Here is a 14,596-nt window from a genome sequence, read left to right on the forward strand (position 1 = left end):
TCATATGGAGTTTAAACACAATGCTCGCCTACTGTCATGGCGGCATCAGAGGCTGTTCACATTACAGATTCGGACACTCTCTGCTGTTCTGATCTACACAGACAGACTTGGGCGTTCACCAGCTGTGTATTCATTCATAGACAGGCTATCAAGAGTTAACCTCTGCTAGCCTGCTTTTAGGCTTCTGGGATCACATGTTGTAAGGAAGCCTATCACATCTGCTCCTCTCATACTTGGGTTGGAGGAGATCTTCCACCCACGCCAACTATAGTTTCTGCTATGTTTGTCTGTGTGCTCTGGTGTCCCAGATTTGCTGGAGAGAGAGTAGCCTGTGCTTGTTGTAGTTGTGGAGTTTACCCATCATCTTGTTGTTTCTAACCTGTTCTTGTTTTCCTCCTAATCTCTTATTATCTTATACCTCTGTGTGACAGAGTTTTCGTTTCCCCTGTATGTCTCTGTGGATTAAATCACACTCCTGTTCTGGCCCCCATGGGGGAGGTGAAGGCGGTATAAGATACGATACGATACGATACACTTTATTGATCCCGTGGGAAATTATGGGCTGGTCAGGAGCAGGACAAACAAGGAGACTCAGACATCCCCACTATTAGGGATATCTCTGAGAATAGGAATAGCACAGGGCCCCCTAGTCTGAGGGTCAGCTTGTGAGGCCCCGGTTTCCAGCTATCCCCATAATCCCTCATGACATTTTGATCTTCCCTTTCGACTTCGCAATATCAGCACCGAAACATCCTTGTGGCTTTGAACCTGAAGTGTCATGAGTCTTGATCAGGTCAACTATCGACTCTTTCCCAGTTGCTTGTTGACTGCTTTCCAACCTAGGGGTGCATCTACCAGCACTATATCGAATTCCTTTAGTTGTAGTCTTCATCAAGTTTTCTTGGCATAATATGGAAGTAGATTGACAGGCCTTTCTTCCGCGCAGTAATGTGGTTCCTGTGAAGGAGCCACGCTGATTTAGAGCTGTATGATGCCATTGTAAACTGCCTTATCGCTCAACATCCTGGCAATGGGATTTATGCTTAGATTGGTACTTCAGTTGAAACCTATCTGCTTTTTGTGTACCTAATGGCAAAATACTTTGCTGATAGCACAGTTTTTAACATCACTGATCTACACAAATACACACAACAAATATACAAATTTTATAAGTATATTTACACACAACAAATACAGTTTTATGATTACATATATTTTTCACATTGCCTATATATACTGTATATATAGTAGTAACATATTCTTCACCTCTATACACAGATTGTAAACAGTAACATGGCTCCCTTCTGTGTCCCATAAATCCCATGTATCATTGATTAACAGGATAGATGACAAATGTATGATTGCTGGATGTCCGGCAGCTCAGAATCCCACTGATCTCAAGAACAAGGGGCCCAAAAGTCCCTGGAAAAATGAAGAATTACTGAGCATGTGCGACCGCTGCTCCATTTGTTTATTTTGCCAGTACTGTACAGTGTGTCCACCCATATCCAGTCCACCGCCATTAACTTGAGAATGGCGGCAGCTATAGGCATAGAAGTGGTGTCTAGGTATAGTAAAGTAGCCATGAGCTACGCAATGAAACCACCTATAGCGCCACCTGGTGGAAAACAACGGCGTTAGCATTTTTATCTCGAAAAGGGAACGAGAGAGAGGAAAAAGTGTGAATTAAAAAATTGTAGTGCATCATCAATTCAATACGAAACGCCACCTTGCATACAGAAATGCTATGATATGAAACCCATGACCCCCCGCAAAACATTGGATGCTGGTTACGCATATGGCACTTATGTAACTTTGATGCTCAAAGTGGCCCCCGTCAGCTGCAATGCACATCTGGACTCTGGACAGCATACTGTATCTTGCTGCACGTTGTGCAATATGGTAGGTGACACGTTTGCACAAGCATCTGTGATACGTCGTCGTAGGTCCTGCAATGTTGGTGGAGGGGTCGCATACACCTGCTGTTTGATGTGACCTCACAGAAAGAAGTCCAATGGGGTCAGGTCAGGTGAGCGTGGAGGCCACTGCACGCAGCCACCATACCCAATGACTTGTAGGAAGTCTCCATGAAGTATCGCTTCACGTCCGCAGCCTTGTGAGTTTTACACGTTCTAATCATAGCATTTCTGTATGCAAGGTGTCGATTCGTATTGAATTGATGATGCCCTACAACTTTGTAATTCACTTTTTTTCTCTATCTCTATCTCGCAGTGGCCACACATGCTCACTAATGCATCATTTACACAGCGGACTTTGGTCAAGTGAGGGTCTTAGCTGATCCCCAATAATCATACATTTATCATTTATCCTATGGATAGGAGATACATGTTGTCCCTATAGGGTCAATACTATAATCCATATATTATATATATTCATATACAATGACATGTAAAATTTTGGTACCCCTGGTTGAAATGACTATGTTATTGTGAACAGTTAAGCAACTTGAAGATTAAATGATCTTGAAAAAGCCTAAAGTTAATGATGACACATTTCCTTTGCATTTTAGGCAATATATATAAATTAACAAAAAGGAAAAATGGACCAATGCAAAAGTTTGGGCACCTTGCTTGGTTAGTACCTCAGATTTGAGGCATAAGAAAAAGGAGTCTTCCCGCTTAAATATATAAAACTTAACAATATTTTATTGAAATCTTACATTATTAAAACATATTTTTTCGGTGTATGAATCACAAGGATTTATTTGTGCGTTTACCTTCCATTAATACATGTATAATATTTTGATTCATGTCTAGGTCCTGTAAATGAACAGGATATACAATTATGCAAAGCAGCTGATCATTAATTACATTGTTTGTGTTCAGATAATCTCATAAATAAGTAGATCCAAGCACAGTATATCTAATAGATCAATTTGTCATATCAGTAAACAGCTATCAATACATACACCTTCAATATGCAAGTGCACTACTTCAATCAACACAGAACGGTTCAAAAGTATATGTCACATCTATTATCTAGGTGTAATTCACATAAATCACATCACATGTTAAACCACTTTTCATTGACATAGAATATACAAGGCTTATCCATATCATATATCGTAGCCTCATGTGAGTGTGTAATCCTTAAACCAAACAATATAGTCAATACCAAGATAAAATTACCTATTGTGGGATTCAAGGGGCTTGCACACTATCTCCCCAACGCACGTTTTGCGTTTGTCACTTTCTTAGGGTTACTACCTAGTAGCATCCCCTTTTGGCAAGAATCACAGTTTGAAAATGCTTTTTGTAGCAGCCAGTAGTCTTTTAACTCTTTTTTGAGGGATTTTTATCCATTCTTCCTTGAAAAAAGGCTTCCCGTTCTGTGAGATTCCTGGCTCGTCTTACATGCACTGCTCTTTTGAGGTCTAGCCACAGTTTTTCAATGATATTCAGATCAGGGGACTGGTGAGGGCCATTGTAAAAACTTCAGCTTGCACCTTCTGAGGTCTTCTATAGTGGATTTTGACATGTGTTTAGGATCATTATCCATTTAAGAAGCCATCCTCTTCAAATTTAGCTTTTTTTACAAATGGTGTTATGTTTGAATCAAGAATTTGTTGCAATTTTATTAAATCCATTCATCCCTCTACCCATGAATTGTTCCCCATGCCATTGGCTGCCTACACAATCCCAAAAGAAGGGAATTTTGTTTACTTACCGTAAATTCCTTTTCTTCTAGCTCTAATTGGGAGACCCAGACAATTGGGTGTATAGCTACTGCCTCCGGAGGCCACACAAAGTATTACACTTAAAAGTGTAAGGCCCCTCCCCTTCTGCCTATACACCCCTCGTGGGATCACGGGCTCCTCAGTTTTAGTGCAAAAGCAAGAAGGAGGAAAGCCAATAAACTGGTTTAAGCAAATTCAATCCGAAGGAATATCGGAGAACTGAAACCATTCAACATGAACAACATGTGTATACAAAAAAACAGGGGCGGGTGCTGGGTCTCCCAATTAGAGCTAGAAGAAAAGGAATTTACGGTAAGTAAACAAAATTCCCTTCTTCTTTGTCGCTCTATTGGGAGACCCAGACAATTGGGATGTCCTAAAGCAATCCCTGGGTGGGTAAAATAATACCTCGTAATAGAGCCGTAAAACGGCCCCTTTCTACAGGTGGGCAACCGCCGCCTGAAGGACTCGTCTGCCTATGCTGGCATCCGCCGAAGCATAGGTATGCACCTGACAGTGTTTCGTGAAAGTGTGGAGGCTGGACCAGGTAGCCGCCTGACACACAAGCTGAGCCGTAGCCTGGTGCCTCAAGCCCAGGACGCATCCACCGCTCTGGTAGAATGGACCTTCAGCCCTGAGGGAACCGTAAGCCCAGCAGCACGATAAGCTAGAGAATTGGTTCCTTGAACCACCGAGCCAGTCTTGATTTGGAAGCCTGCAACCCTTTATGCTGGCTAGCGACAAGGACAAGAGTGCTTCCGAGCGGTGCAGGGACGCCGTACGATTGATGAAGAGTCTGAGTGCTCTCACCAGATCTAATCAAGTGCAAATCCTTTTCACATTGGTGAACTGGATGAAGACAAACAGAGGGTACGGATACCCTGATTGAGATGAAAGGGGGGATTCCACCTTAGGGAGAAATTCCGGAACCGGACGCAGAACCCCTTGACCTGGTGAGACACCGGGAAGGGGACTTTGCACGACAATGCTGCCCCGACAGACACTCTCCGAAGTGAAGTGACTGCCCCTAGGAAAACCACTTTCTGCGAAAGGCGTGAGAGAGAAAAATCCCTCATAGGCTCGAATGGTGGTTTCTGCAGAACCATCAGCACCCTGTTCAAATCACAGGGTTCTAACAGTCGTTTGTAAGGAAGGACTAAGCGGCAAACCCCCTGCAGGAACGTGCGTACTTGAGGTAGTCTTGCTAGGCGCTTCTGAAAAAAATACAGAGAGCGCTGAGATTTGTCCCTTAAGGGAACCGAGCGACAAACCTTTTTCCAACCGAATTGCAGGAAGGAAAGAAAGTAGGCAAGGCAATTGGCCAGGGAGAAACTCCCTGAGCAGAGGACCAAGATAAGAATATCTTCCACGTTCTGTGGTAGATCTTGGCAGATGTGTGTTTTCTGGCCTGTCTCATAGTGGTAATGACCCCTTGAGATAACCCTGCAGATGCTAGGATCCAGGACTCAATGGCCACACAGTCAGGTTGAGGGTCGCAGAATTCAGAAGGAAAAAACGACCCTTGAGACAGCAAGTCTGGTCGGTCTGATAGTTCCCCCGGTTGGCCTACCGTGAGATGCCACAGATCCGGGTACCACGACCTCGTTGGCCATTTTGGAGCGACGAGGATGGCGCGGCGGCAGTCGGACCTGATCTTGCGTAACACTCTGGGCAACAGTGCCAGAGGAGGGAACGCATAAGGGAGTTGAAACTGCGACCAATCCTGAACGAAGGCGTCTGCCGCCAGAGCTCTGTGATCGTGAGACCGCGCCATGAATGCCGGGACCTTGTTGTTATGCTGAGACGCCATTAGGTCGACGTCCGGCACCCCCCAGCGGCAACAGATCTCCTGAAACACGTCCGGGTGAAGGGACCATTCCCCTGCATCCATGCCCTGGCGACTGAGAAAGTCTGCTTCCCAGTTTTCTACGCTCGGGATGTGAACTGTGGATATGGTGGGTGCTGTGGCTTCCACCCACAGCAGAATCCGCCGGACTTCCTGGAAGGCTTGCCGACTGCGTGTCCCACCTTGGTGGTTGATGTAAGCCACCGCTGTGGAGTTGTCCGACTGAATTCGGATCTGCCTGCCTTCCAGCCACTGCTGGAATGCTTTTAGGGCAAGATACACTGCCCTGATCTCCAGAACATTGATCTGAAGTGAGGACTCTTGCTGAGTCCACGTACCCTGAGCCCTGTGGTGGAGAAAGATTGCTCCCCACCCTGACAGACTCGCGTCCGTCGTGACCACCGCCCAGGACGGGGTTAGGCAAGATTTCCCTTTCGATAATGAGGTGGGAAGAAGCCACCACCGAAGGGAAGCTTTGGTTGCTTGAGAGAGGGAGACGTTCCTGTCTAGGGACGTCGGCATCCTGTCCCACTTGCGTAGGATGTCCCATTGAAGAGGACGCAGGTGAAACTGCGCGAAAGGGACTGCTTCCATTGCTGCCACCATCTTCCCCAGGAAGTGCATGAGGCGCCTCAAGGGGTGTGACCGACCTTGAAGGAGTGATTGTACCCCTGTCTGTAGTGAACGCTGTTTGTCCAGCAGAAGCTTCACTATCGCTGGAAGAGTAAGAAACTCCATGCCAAGATATGTCAGCGATTGGACCGGTGTCAGATTTGACTTTGGAAAATTGATGATCCACCTGAAACTCTGTAGAATCTCCAGAGTAACGTTGAGGCTGTGTTGGCATGCCTCTTGAGAGGGTGCCTTGACCAGCAGATCGTCTAAGTAGGGTATCACTGAGTGACCCTGAGAGTGGAGGACCGCAACTACTGTAGCCATGACCTTGGTGAAAACCCTTGGGGCTGTCGCCAGGCCGAACGGCAGTGCCGCGAACTGAAGGTGTTCGTCTCCTATGGCGAAGCGCAAGAAGCGCTGATGCTCAGGAGCAATTGGTACGTGGAGATAAGCATCCTGATATCGATCGATGCTAGGAAATCTCCTTGGGACATTGAGGCGATGACGGAGCGGAGGGATTCCATCCGGAACCGCCTGGTCCTTACGTGTTTGTTGAGCAGTTTTAGGTCCAAAACAGGACAGAAGGACCTGTCCTTCTTTGGAACCACAAACAGGTTGGAGTAGAAACCGTGACCCTGTTGCTGAAGAGGAACCGGGACCACCACTCCTTCTGCCTTCAGAATGCCCACCGCCTGCAGCAGAGCCTTGGCTCGCTCGGGAGGCGGAGATGTTCTGAAGAATCGAGTCGGAGGACGAGAGCTGAACTCTATCCTGTAACCGTGAGACAAAATGTCTCTCACCCAACGGTCTTTTACTTGTGGCAGCCAGGTGTCGCAAAAGCGGGAGAGCCTGCCACCGACCGAGGATGCGGTGTGAGGAGGCCGTAAGTCATGAGGAAGCCGCCTTGGTAGCGGCGCCTCCGGCGGTCTTTTTAGGGCGTGATTTAGACCGCTACGCGTCGGAGTTCCTCTGATCCTTCTGAGGCCTTTTGGACGAGGAGAATTGGACCTGCCTGCGCCCCGCAAGGACCGAACCTCGACTGTCCCCTCCTCTGTTGGGGTATGTCGGTGTAGCCTGAGGAAAGGATGTATCCTTTCCCTTGGATTGTTTGATGATTTCATCCAGTCGCTCACCAAACAAGCGGTCGCCAGAGAATGGCAAACTGGTTAGGCACTTTTTTGGAAGCAGAATCTGCCTTCCATTCCCACAACCACAAGGCTCTGCGTATTACCACTGAATTGTCGGACGCAACCGCCTTCCGGCTCGCCGAGTCCAGGACAGCATTAATGGCGTATGACGCAAACGCTGACGTTTGAGACGTTAAGGACGCAGCCTGCGACGCAGACATACGTGTGACTGCCTCAATTTGCGCTTGAGCCGCTGAGACCGCTTGGAGCGCCCAGACGGCTGCGAAAGCTGGAGCAAAGACACGGCAATAGCTTCATAGATGGATTTCAACCAGAGCTCCATCTGTCTGTCAGTGGCATCTTTGAGTGAAGCCATATCTTCCACTGCAACTAAGGATTTAGCCGCTGGAGATAGGAGGTCCACATTGGAACACTGAACCCAGCCCTTGACAACGTCAAAAGGGAAGAGATAACGTGTATCCTTAAGGCGTTTTGAAAAAACGATATCTGGACAAGCCTGGTGGTTCTGGACTGCCTCCCTGAAGTCAGAGTGATCCAGAAAGCGTACTCCATGTACGCTTGGGGAACCTGAAACGGAACTTCTCCTGCTGAGAAGCTGACTCCTCAGGCGTAGGAGCTGAGGGAGAAATAACCAACATATGATTGATGGACGCCGTAAGATCGTTCACTACGGTGTCACAATCAGGTGTATCCAGGTAGAGAACGTTCTCAGGATCAGAATCCTGATCAGATACCTCCGCCTTATCATAGAGAGAGTCCCCATGCTGAGACCCTGAATGATGCGGTGATGTCGAGGGATGCTCCCAGCGAGGTCGCTTAGGGGGTCTGGGACTGCGGTCCGAGTCAGACCCCTCACCCTGGGATCCCTGAGACACTCCAGGAGCACCTTGTTGTACCAACTGGGGGGGGGGACCAGGGGCAATGAATCAACAGAGCCCATGGTCTGAGGGACCGGTCTGGACTGCAAGGCTTCTAGTATGTTAGCCATAGTCTCAGAAAGTCTGAAGTAAATACTGCAAACTCCGTCCCCATCACCTGGACCATTAGCCGAGACTCCGGCTGAGTAAGTTCCACAAGGGCCGTGCATTGCATACAATTGGGGTCCGTGGAACCTGCTGGCAGTATAGCCGTACATGCTGTACAGGCTGCATAGAAAAACCTGTGCTTCTGCACCCTTGTTTTTCACAGACGATATGCTGTTATCTCCCCCGAACCATCAAGGAGGGTATATAGCCAAAATACAAAAGTGCGACCGAACAGTGCAATGTATAGCGTACAAGCATATATCTATATGTGCATTACGGCACTAGTGGGGTCAGCACCACAGGTGCTGCTTACCGCCCGGTCACAGCGGGTGTGTGACCACCAGAATCCCTGCCAGGGTCTTCCCAAACTTGTCTCTTTTCTCAGTCACAGAAAAAAAACTGACATGAATGGCTGCCGGCGTCCTGTGTAGAGGAGGAGGCCGTGGGCGTGCCCCAGAAAGTGCGGGAATCCGGTTTCACACTGTGTACAGTGAGAGGGGTGGAGTATGCAAAGCATGCTCCATCTCTCAGCGTTGCCGTGCTGTGCAGCGTCACGCCCTTACCCTGACTGGCAGGCCAGTGGGCGGTAACGAAGTGAGAGTAGGCCGCAAAAGCCGGGGACTAGAGTGATAAGCGCGGCCCGGCATATAAGCTCTGGTCGGCGCGGAAGTCCCCGGCGCACCACAAGTCCCAGCCGCGCCTGAGATAAAAATGGCAGCGGCGGTTAGCGCGGCAGTCCCTCAATCCTCTAACACACCCAGCACGCTGTAGTGTGCGATGGCACCAGTGCGGGCAGCGCCGCCATCCCTGGCGCACTAACACACCCAGCAGTGCTGCCGTGTGTCTGTGCGCGGTCCCCTTCATGGGGACACAGAGTACCTCAGCGTAGCAGGGCCATGTCCCTGAGGATACTCAGCTCCATGTCCAGCAGATTCCCAGGGGCTGTGGATGGAGCACGGCCTCAGTGCCTGGAGACCGATAAGATCCCACTTCACCCAGAGCCCTAAGGGGATGGGGAAGGAAAGCAGCATGTGGGCTCCAGCCTCCGTACCCGCAATGGGTACCTCAACCTTAACAAACACCGCCGACAAAAGTGGGGTGAGAAGGGAGCATGCTGGGGGCCCTAGTATGGGCCCTCTTTTCTTCCATCCGACATAGTCAGCAGCTGCTGCTGACTAAACAGTGGAGCTATGCGTGGATGTCTGACCTCCTTCGCACAAAGCATGAAAACTGAGGAGCCCGTGATCCCACGGGGGGTGTATAGGCAGAAGGGGAGGGGCCTTACACTTTTAAGTGTAATACTTTGTGTGGCCTCCGGAGGCAGTAGCTATACACCCAATTGTCTGGGTCTCCCAATAGAGCGACAAAGAAAGCATGATTGATCCACCCCCATGCTTAATGGTTGGCGAGATCTTCTTTTCCTGAGATTCTGTGCCCTTTATTCTTTACACATACATTTTATTATTGTAACCAAAGCTCTAGCTCTAGTAGCTCTATTTTAACCTAATCAGTCCACAGGACTTGTTTTCAAAATTCTTCAATTTTGTTTAGATGGTATTTTGCATACTTTTGAAGCTGAATTTTATGGTGAGGACACTGGAGAGGTTTTATTCTGATGGCTCTTCCATGAAGGCCATATTCGTGCAGGTGTCTGAACAGTAGAACAATGTGCCACAATTCCAGAGTCTGCTAAATCTTCTTGGAAGTCTTTTGCAGTCAAGCAGGGTTCTGATTTGCCTCTTTAGCAATCTTTCAATCAGCTCTCAGAGATTTTTTTGCTTGGTCTTCCAGACCTTATCTTGACCTCCACTGTTCCTGGTAACAGCCATTTCCTAATTACATTTCAAACTGAGGATAGAGCAACTTGAAAATGCTGTGCCATCTTCTTATAGTCTTCTCTTACTTAGTGGACCTCTACCATTTTCATTTTCAGAGTGCTAGGCAGCTGCTTAGAAGAACCCATGGCTACTGGTTTTTTTTGGCACAAGGTTAGAAGAGGTTGGGTTGTTATAAAGCTGTGAATTCTGCATCACCTGGCCTTTCCTAAAGATGATAGTGAACAAGCCATAAGTCTAACAGGCTAATTTAAGGTCTGAAACCTTGGTCAAAGTTATCTCAGCACACAAATCTACAAGTGTGCCCAAACTTTTGCATCAGCCCATTTTCCTTTTTGTAATTTCTGAATATCTATCTATCTATAAATTATATATCTATATATGTCATCTATAACTGTATGCCTTCTAGAGAATGCCTCATTTTCAACTTGCTTAAAGGGAACTTGTCATCAGTTTTTCCCCTATAAGCTGCAACAACCACCAGTGAGTTCTTATATACAGCATTCTAACATACTGTATATAAGAGCCCAGGCCGCTGTGTAGAACATAAAAAACACTTTATAATACCCCCCTAAACCGGTCACTGCTGTGGATGTGGCTCAGATGGTCGTCTTTGTTCACTGGTGCCAGCGCCGCCTCTTTTGGCCATCTTTGTCACCTCCTCTGTCGTTCTTCTGAAGCCACGGTGCATGACACGTCCGACGTAATAAACACTCGCCGTCAATCAAGTCCCGCACAAGCGCACTTTGATCTCCCCTGAGCAGAGCAGATCAATGTATTGTAGTACGCATGCGTGGGACCGGCGAATGTGTATGACGTAGACATGTCATGCACACAGGCTTCAAAAGGAGGACGAAGATGGACGAAAAAGGTGGTGCAGACACTGGAGGACAAAGCCGCCCATCTGAGCCACATCCACCGCAGCGACCGGTTTAGGTGAGTATTATAAAGTGTTTTTTATGTTCTACACAGCGGTCTGGGCTCTTATATAAAGCATGTTAGAATGCTGTATATAAGAGCCCACTGGTGGTGGCCGCAGCTTATAGGGTAAAAAACTGGTGACAGGTTCCCTTTAACTGTTCACAATAACAGTAATTTTGACCTGGGGTGCTGAACGTTTTCATACCACTGTATATTCAAGACTGTAACTACACAAGAGAGGCAGATACAATAGTACTAACATGCAGGAAACACAGTCATGATCCCATTGGTATCTAAGAAACTGGTGACATCACAGAGGCACAAGCCTATCATGTGCAAGCAACCAGTGACATCACACAACCACAATATTTTTAAAGACGCAGTTACATCACAGAGCGAGTTGAGCAAAATGATTTGTAGGACCCTGGACTGGCGGCCACATGTTTAGTCCATGAGCTCTGTAACCCTCCTCCGTCCTGCCAGCCTCTTCTGATTAGTAGACCTGGTACAATGTCATCTGGAATGATGATCTCACACTGGGTCTACTGATCAAGAGATACCGGTAAGTAGGAGGAGGTTTGCAGAGCCCTAGTTCAGCAGCCACGGACTACCAATGTGGCCACTAGACCAGGGTCCTGGGAACCAATTTTCTCACCTCTAATCACAGATTCTTGAGTTTATCAGAAATTATAGATATCGCAAAAGCTTTGGCTTTAGAAATGTAATACAAGATCTTATGGAAAGAAATAATAAAGATTTCACATTATATTATATAAAACAAAAAAAATCTATATGTACAGGTTCTTAAAACCGATCTTATCAAAGTGCACTTTTAAGATAATTTTCTTAAAGGAGGATTTAGCAGCCTTCATCGTGATTCCTTCATCCTTTGTCTTCATAATGTGGTCATCAGTTCTTTAACGATTACTTTGTGACACTATATGTTCGTGTTGAGGTCATGACATGGTTTTCGCTGTGTTATTGAGGTTCACCAGTGCATGGCGCAAAATTAAGGCAATGCACGACAAGACGGCACAACCTGTAGGTGTAAATATACTCAGTGCTGCGCCCACAACCCAGGGATTCTAGGGCTTGTGTTAGTGAATTATTGTCTCCAGCTGGATCTTTGGCAAATATATTGAAATCAGGTTCGGTCTTGAGACTTCTCAGTGATGAAATGGAAGTACTTGCTCAAGTGTGAACTACTATCAGACGTTATCTGGCCAGTTATACTGGGGGGCTGTGGACAGATGAGGTGGAGGAGGACGGGAAGGTGGGGGAGGTCTGCTGGGTGCCGCCGGTTGTCTGTAATCGAGACAAAAAAGTATTAAACTTTGCCTGAAAAGTAACAATATTTTTTTTTTTTCCTTCAAGCAAATTTGTCATAAGATTTCATGAAAAATACTGCATACATTATTTAATAAATCTCTTAAACCTAATAAAACTGATGTGTTTACTTTTAAGAACCCAAGTCAGATCAGCTCTGTAATCCATTTTGAAAGTATTTTCATCTGATATTAATATATTAAAAGAAAATGTTCAAATTTTCTGACAGATTTTTTTTAAAGGCTCACTTTGTCTAAAGGCCGCTTTACACACTACGACATTGCTAAAGCGATGTCATTGGGGTCACGGAATTGGTGACGCACATCCGGCCGCATTATCGATGTCGTTGCGTGTGACACCTATGAGCGATTTTGCATCATCAGAAAAACGTGCAAAATCGCTCATCGGTGACATGGCCCCCTATTCCCAATTATCGTTACTAATGAAGGAACGATGTTATTCGTCGTTCCTGCAGCAGCACACATCGCTACGTGTCACACCGCAGGAACGAGGAACCTCACCTTACCTGCGTCCCACCTGCAATGAGGAAGGAAGGAGGTGGGCGGGATGTTCGTCCCGCTCATCTCCGCCCTTCCGCTTTGATTGGGCGGCCGCTTAGTGACGTCGTTGTGACGCCGAACAAACCGCCCCCTTAGAAAGGAGGCAGTTCCCCGGTCACAGCGACGTCACTAGGCAGGTAAGTAGTGTGACGGGTCCGCACGATGTTGTGCGTTACGGGCAGCAATTTGCCCGTGTCGCACAACAGATGGGGGCGAGTACCCACGCTAGCGATATCGGTAACGATATCGCAGCGTGTAAAGCGGCCTTAAGGCCTCTTTCACACGTCCATGAAAATCAGGCAGGTTTTTCACTGACGTGTCAAAGGTGCGTATTGCCCTCTGTGAGCAGTGTTTATGGCACACGTGTGTTCTCCGTGATCCGAGAACGGGAACTTTCTACTCACCTGTCCCTGGCGTTGCTGTCCATGGTGCTGATCTTCGGTCTCCGGTCCTGCTGACACCCCGCTGCTGCTGCTTCCGGCCACAGTGAAGTGGATATGCAATGAGCATAATGAGTGGCAGTCAGAAGCAAGTGACAGCAGCTGCTGAGACAGGAGGGCTGGAGAAGGTGAGTAAAGTTTTTTTTTTTCTCGCAGACACATGTGTTTTCTCTGGTGCGTGTCACACGGAACACATCCGTGTGGTCCGTTTACGTTCCGTGTGACCCGTTTGCGTTCTGTGTGACACACGTGATGCCGGAGAAAAACGGACATGTCTACGTGTGGAACACATGGGCACACGTATGCTCCACACGTACACACGGTCCTTGGCATAATACGCATGTGACTGCAGACCCATTGATTTTAATGGGTCTACTTGTGCCCGTGTCTCCGGTTCGTGAGGAAACGGACCAAACAACACGTATCGGAGACACAGACGTGTGAAATAATTAATAATAATAATAATGAAAGAGGCCTAACATTGTGTGCAGTTTTAATGTGAAATCAAATGATCGATAACTTTTAACAGGCTTTAGGATATCATCAGTTGATACACTTAAAGGGAATATGTCAGCAGATTTTTGTTACCTCATCTGAGAACTGCATGTTCTAGGTCGAGAGATCCTGAATCTAATGATGTATCACTTAGATTACGGAGTGCAGCCGTTTTGACACAATCAGAATTTTTAGATTTAGACAATGTAGCAGAGATGAGAGAGCTGTCCTACCGACACCAGGCTTTCAGCGTGTGACTTTGTAGTCCGAGCAATGATAAACAGCAGCGTTAAACAAAAATCGCAAATAAATTACAGATCGGACTGTGACAAGACAGGCATCCCTGGATTTTTTGTGTTAACCCTTGCAGCATGCTAGCTTCAGCTTACATAGCAAAAACCTGCTGACAGATTCCCTTTAAAGCATTTTGTACTTTACCGAAGCCTGCTCAGTTCTTGACCTGTTTGGCAGAACTGGCCATCAATTTAGGTATCTCATATTTGTGAGGGTCTTCAAGGTAGACTTCTAACTTCTAGAAAACCTCCTCTACTCTTTTCAATGTATTTCCAGACACAATATCTGTATATGTGCCAATATGGTTGAATGGGGGTTAAGGCCTCCATACTCATTACACTAATGTTGACTCAACCCACCGCCAACGATGGATTCAGTTGATGGTCTAATGTGT

At 47.0% G+C, this 14,596-nt stretch overlaps 1 protein-coding gene across 1 annotated transcript in view; it reads right to left on the reverse strand.

Annotated features, from left to right (window-relative positions):
- Window positions 1–11,200: 11,200 nt before the first annotated feature.
- The window catches only part of LOC142313279 (disintegrin and metalloproteinase domain-containing protein 9-like), a 100,111-nt gene continuing 96,715 nt past the window's right edge, over window positions 11,201–14,596 (reverse strand). The window contains exon 22 of the mRNA XM_075352272.1: window positions 11,201–12,392. Within this exon, the coding sequence (XP_075208387.1) occupies window positions 12,296–12,392 (97 nt within the window). The 3' untranslated portion in view covers window positions 11,201–12,295. The remainder of the gene's footprint in view (window positions 12,393–14,596) is intronic.

Source organism: Anomaloglossus baeobatrachus, chromosome 5 (assembly GCF_048569485.1).
Source record: "Anomaloglossus baeobatrachus isolate aAnoBae1 chromosome 5, aAnoBae1.hap1, whole genome shotgun sequence".
Taxonomy (NCBI): Eukaryota; Metazoa; Chordata; class Amphibia; order Anura; family Aromobatidae; genus Anomaloglossus; species Anomaloglossus baeobatrachus.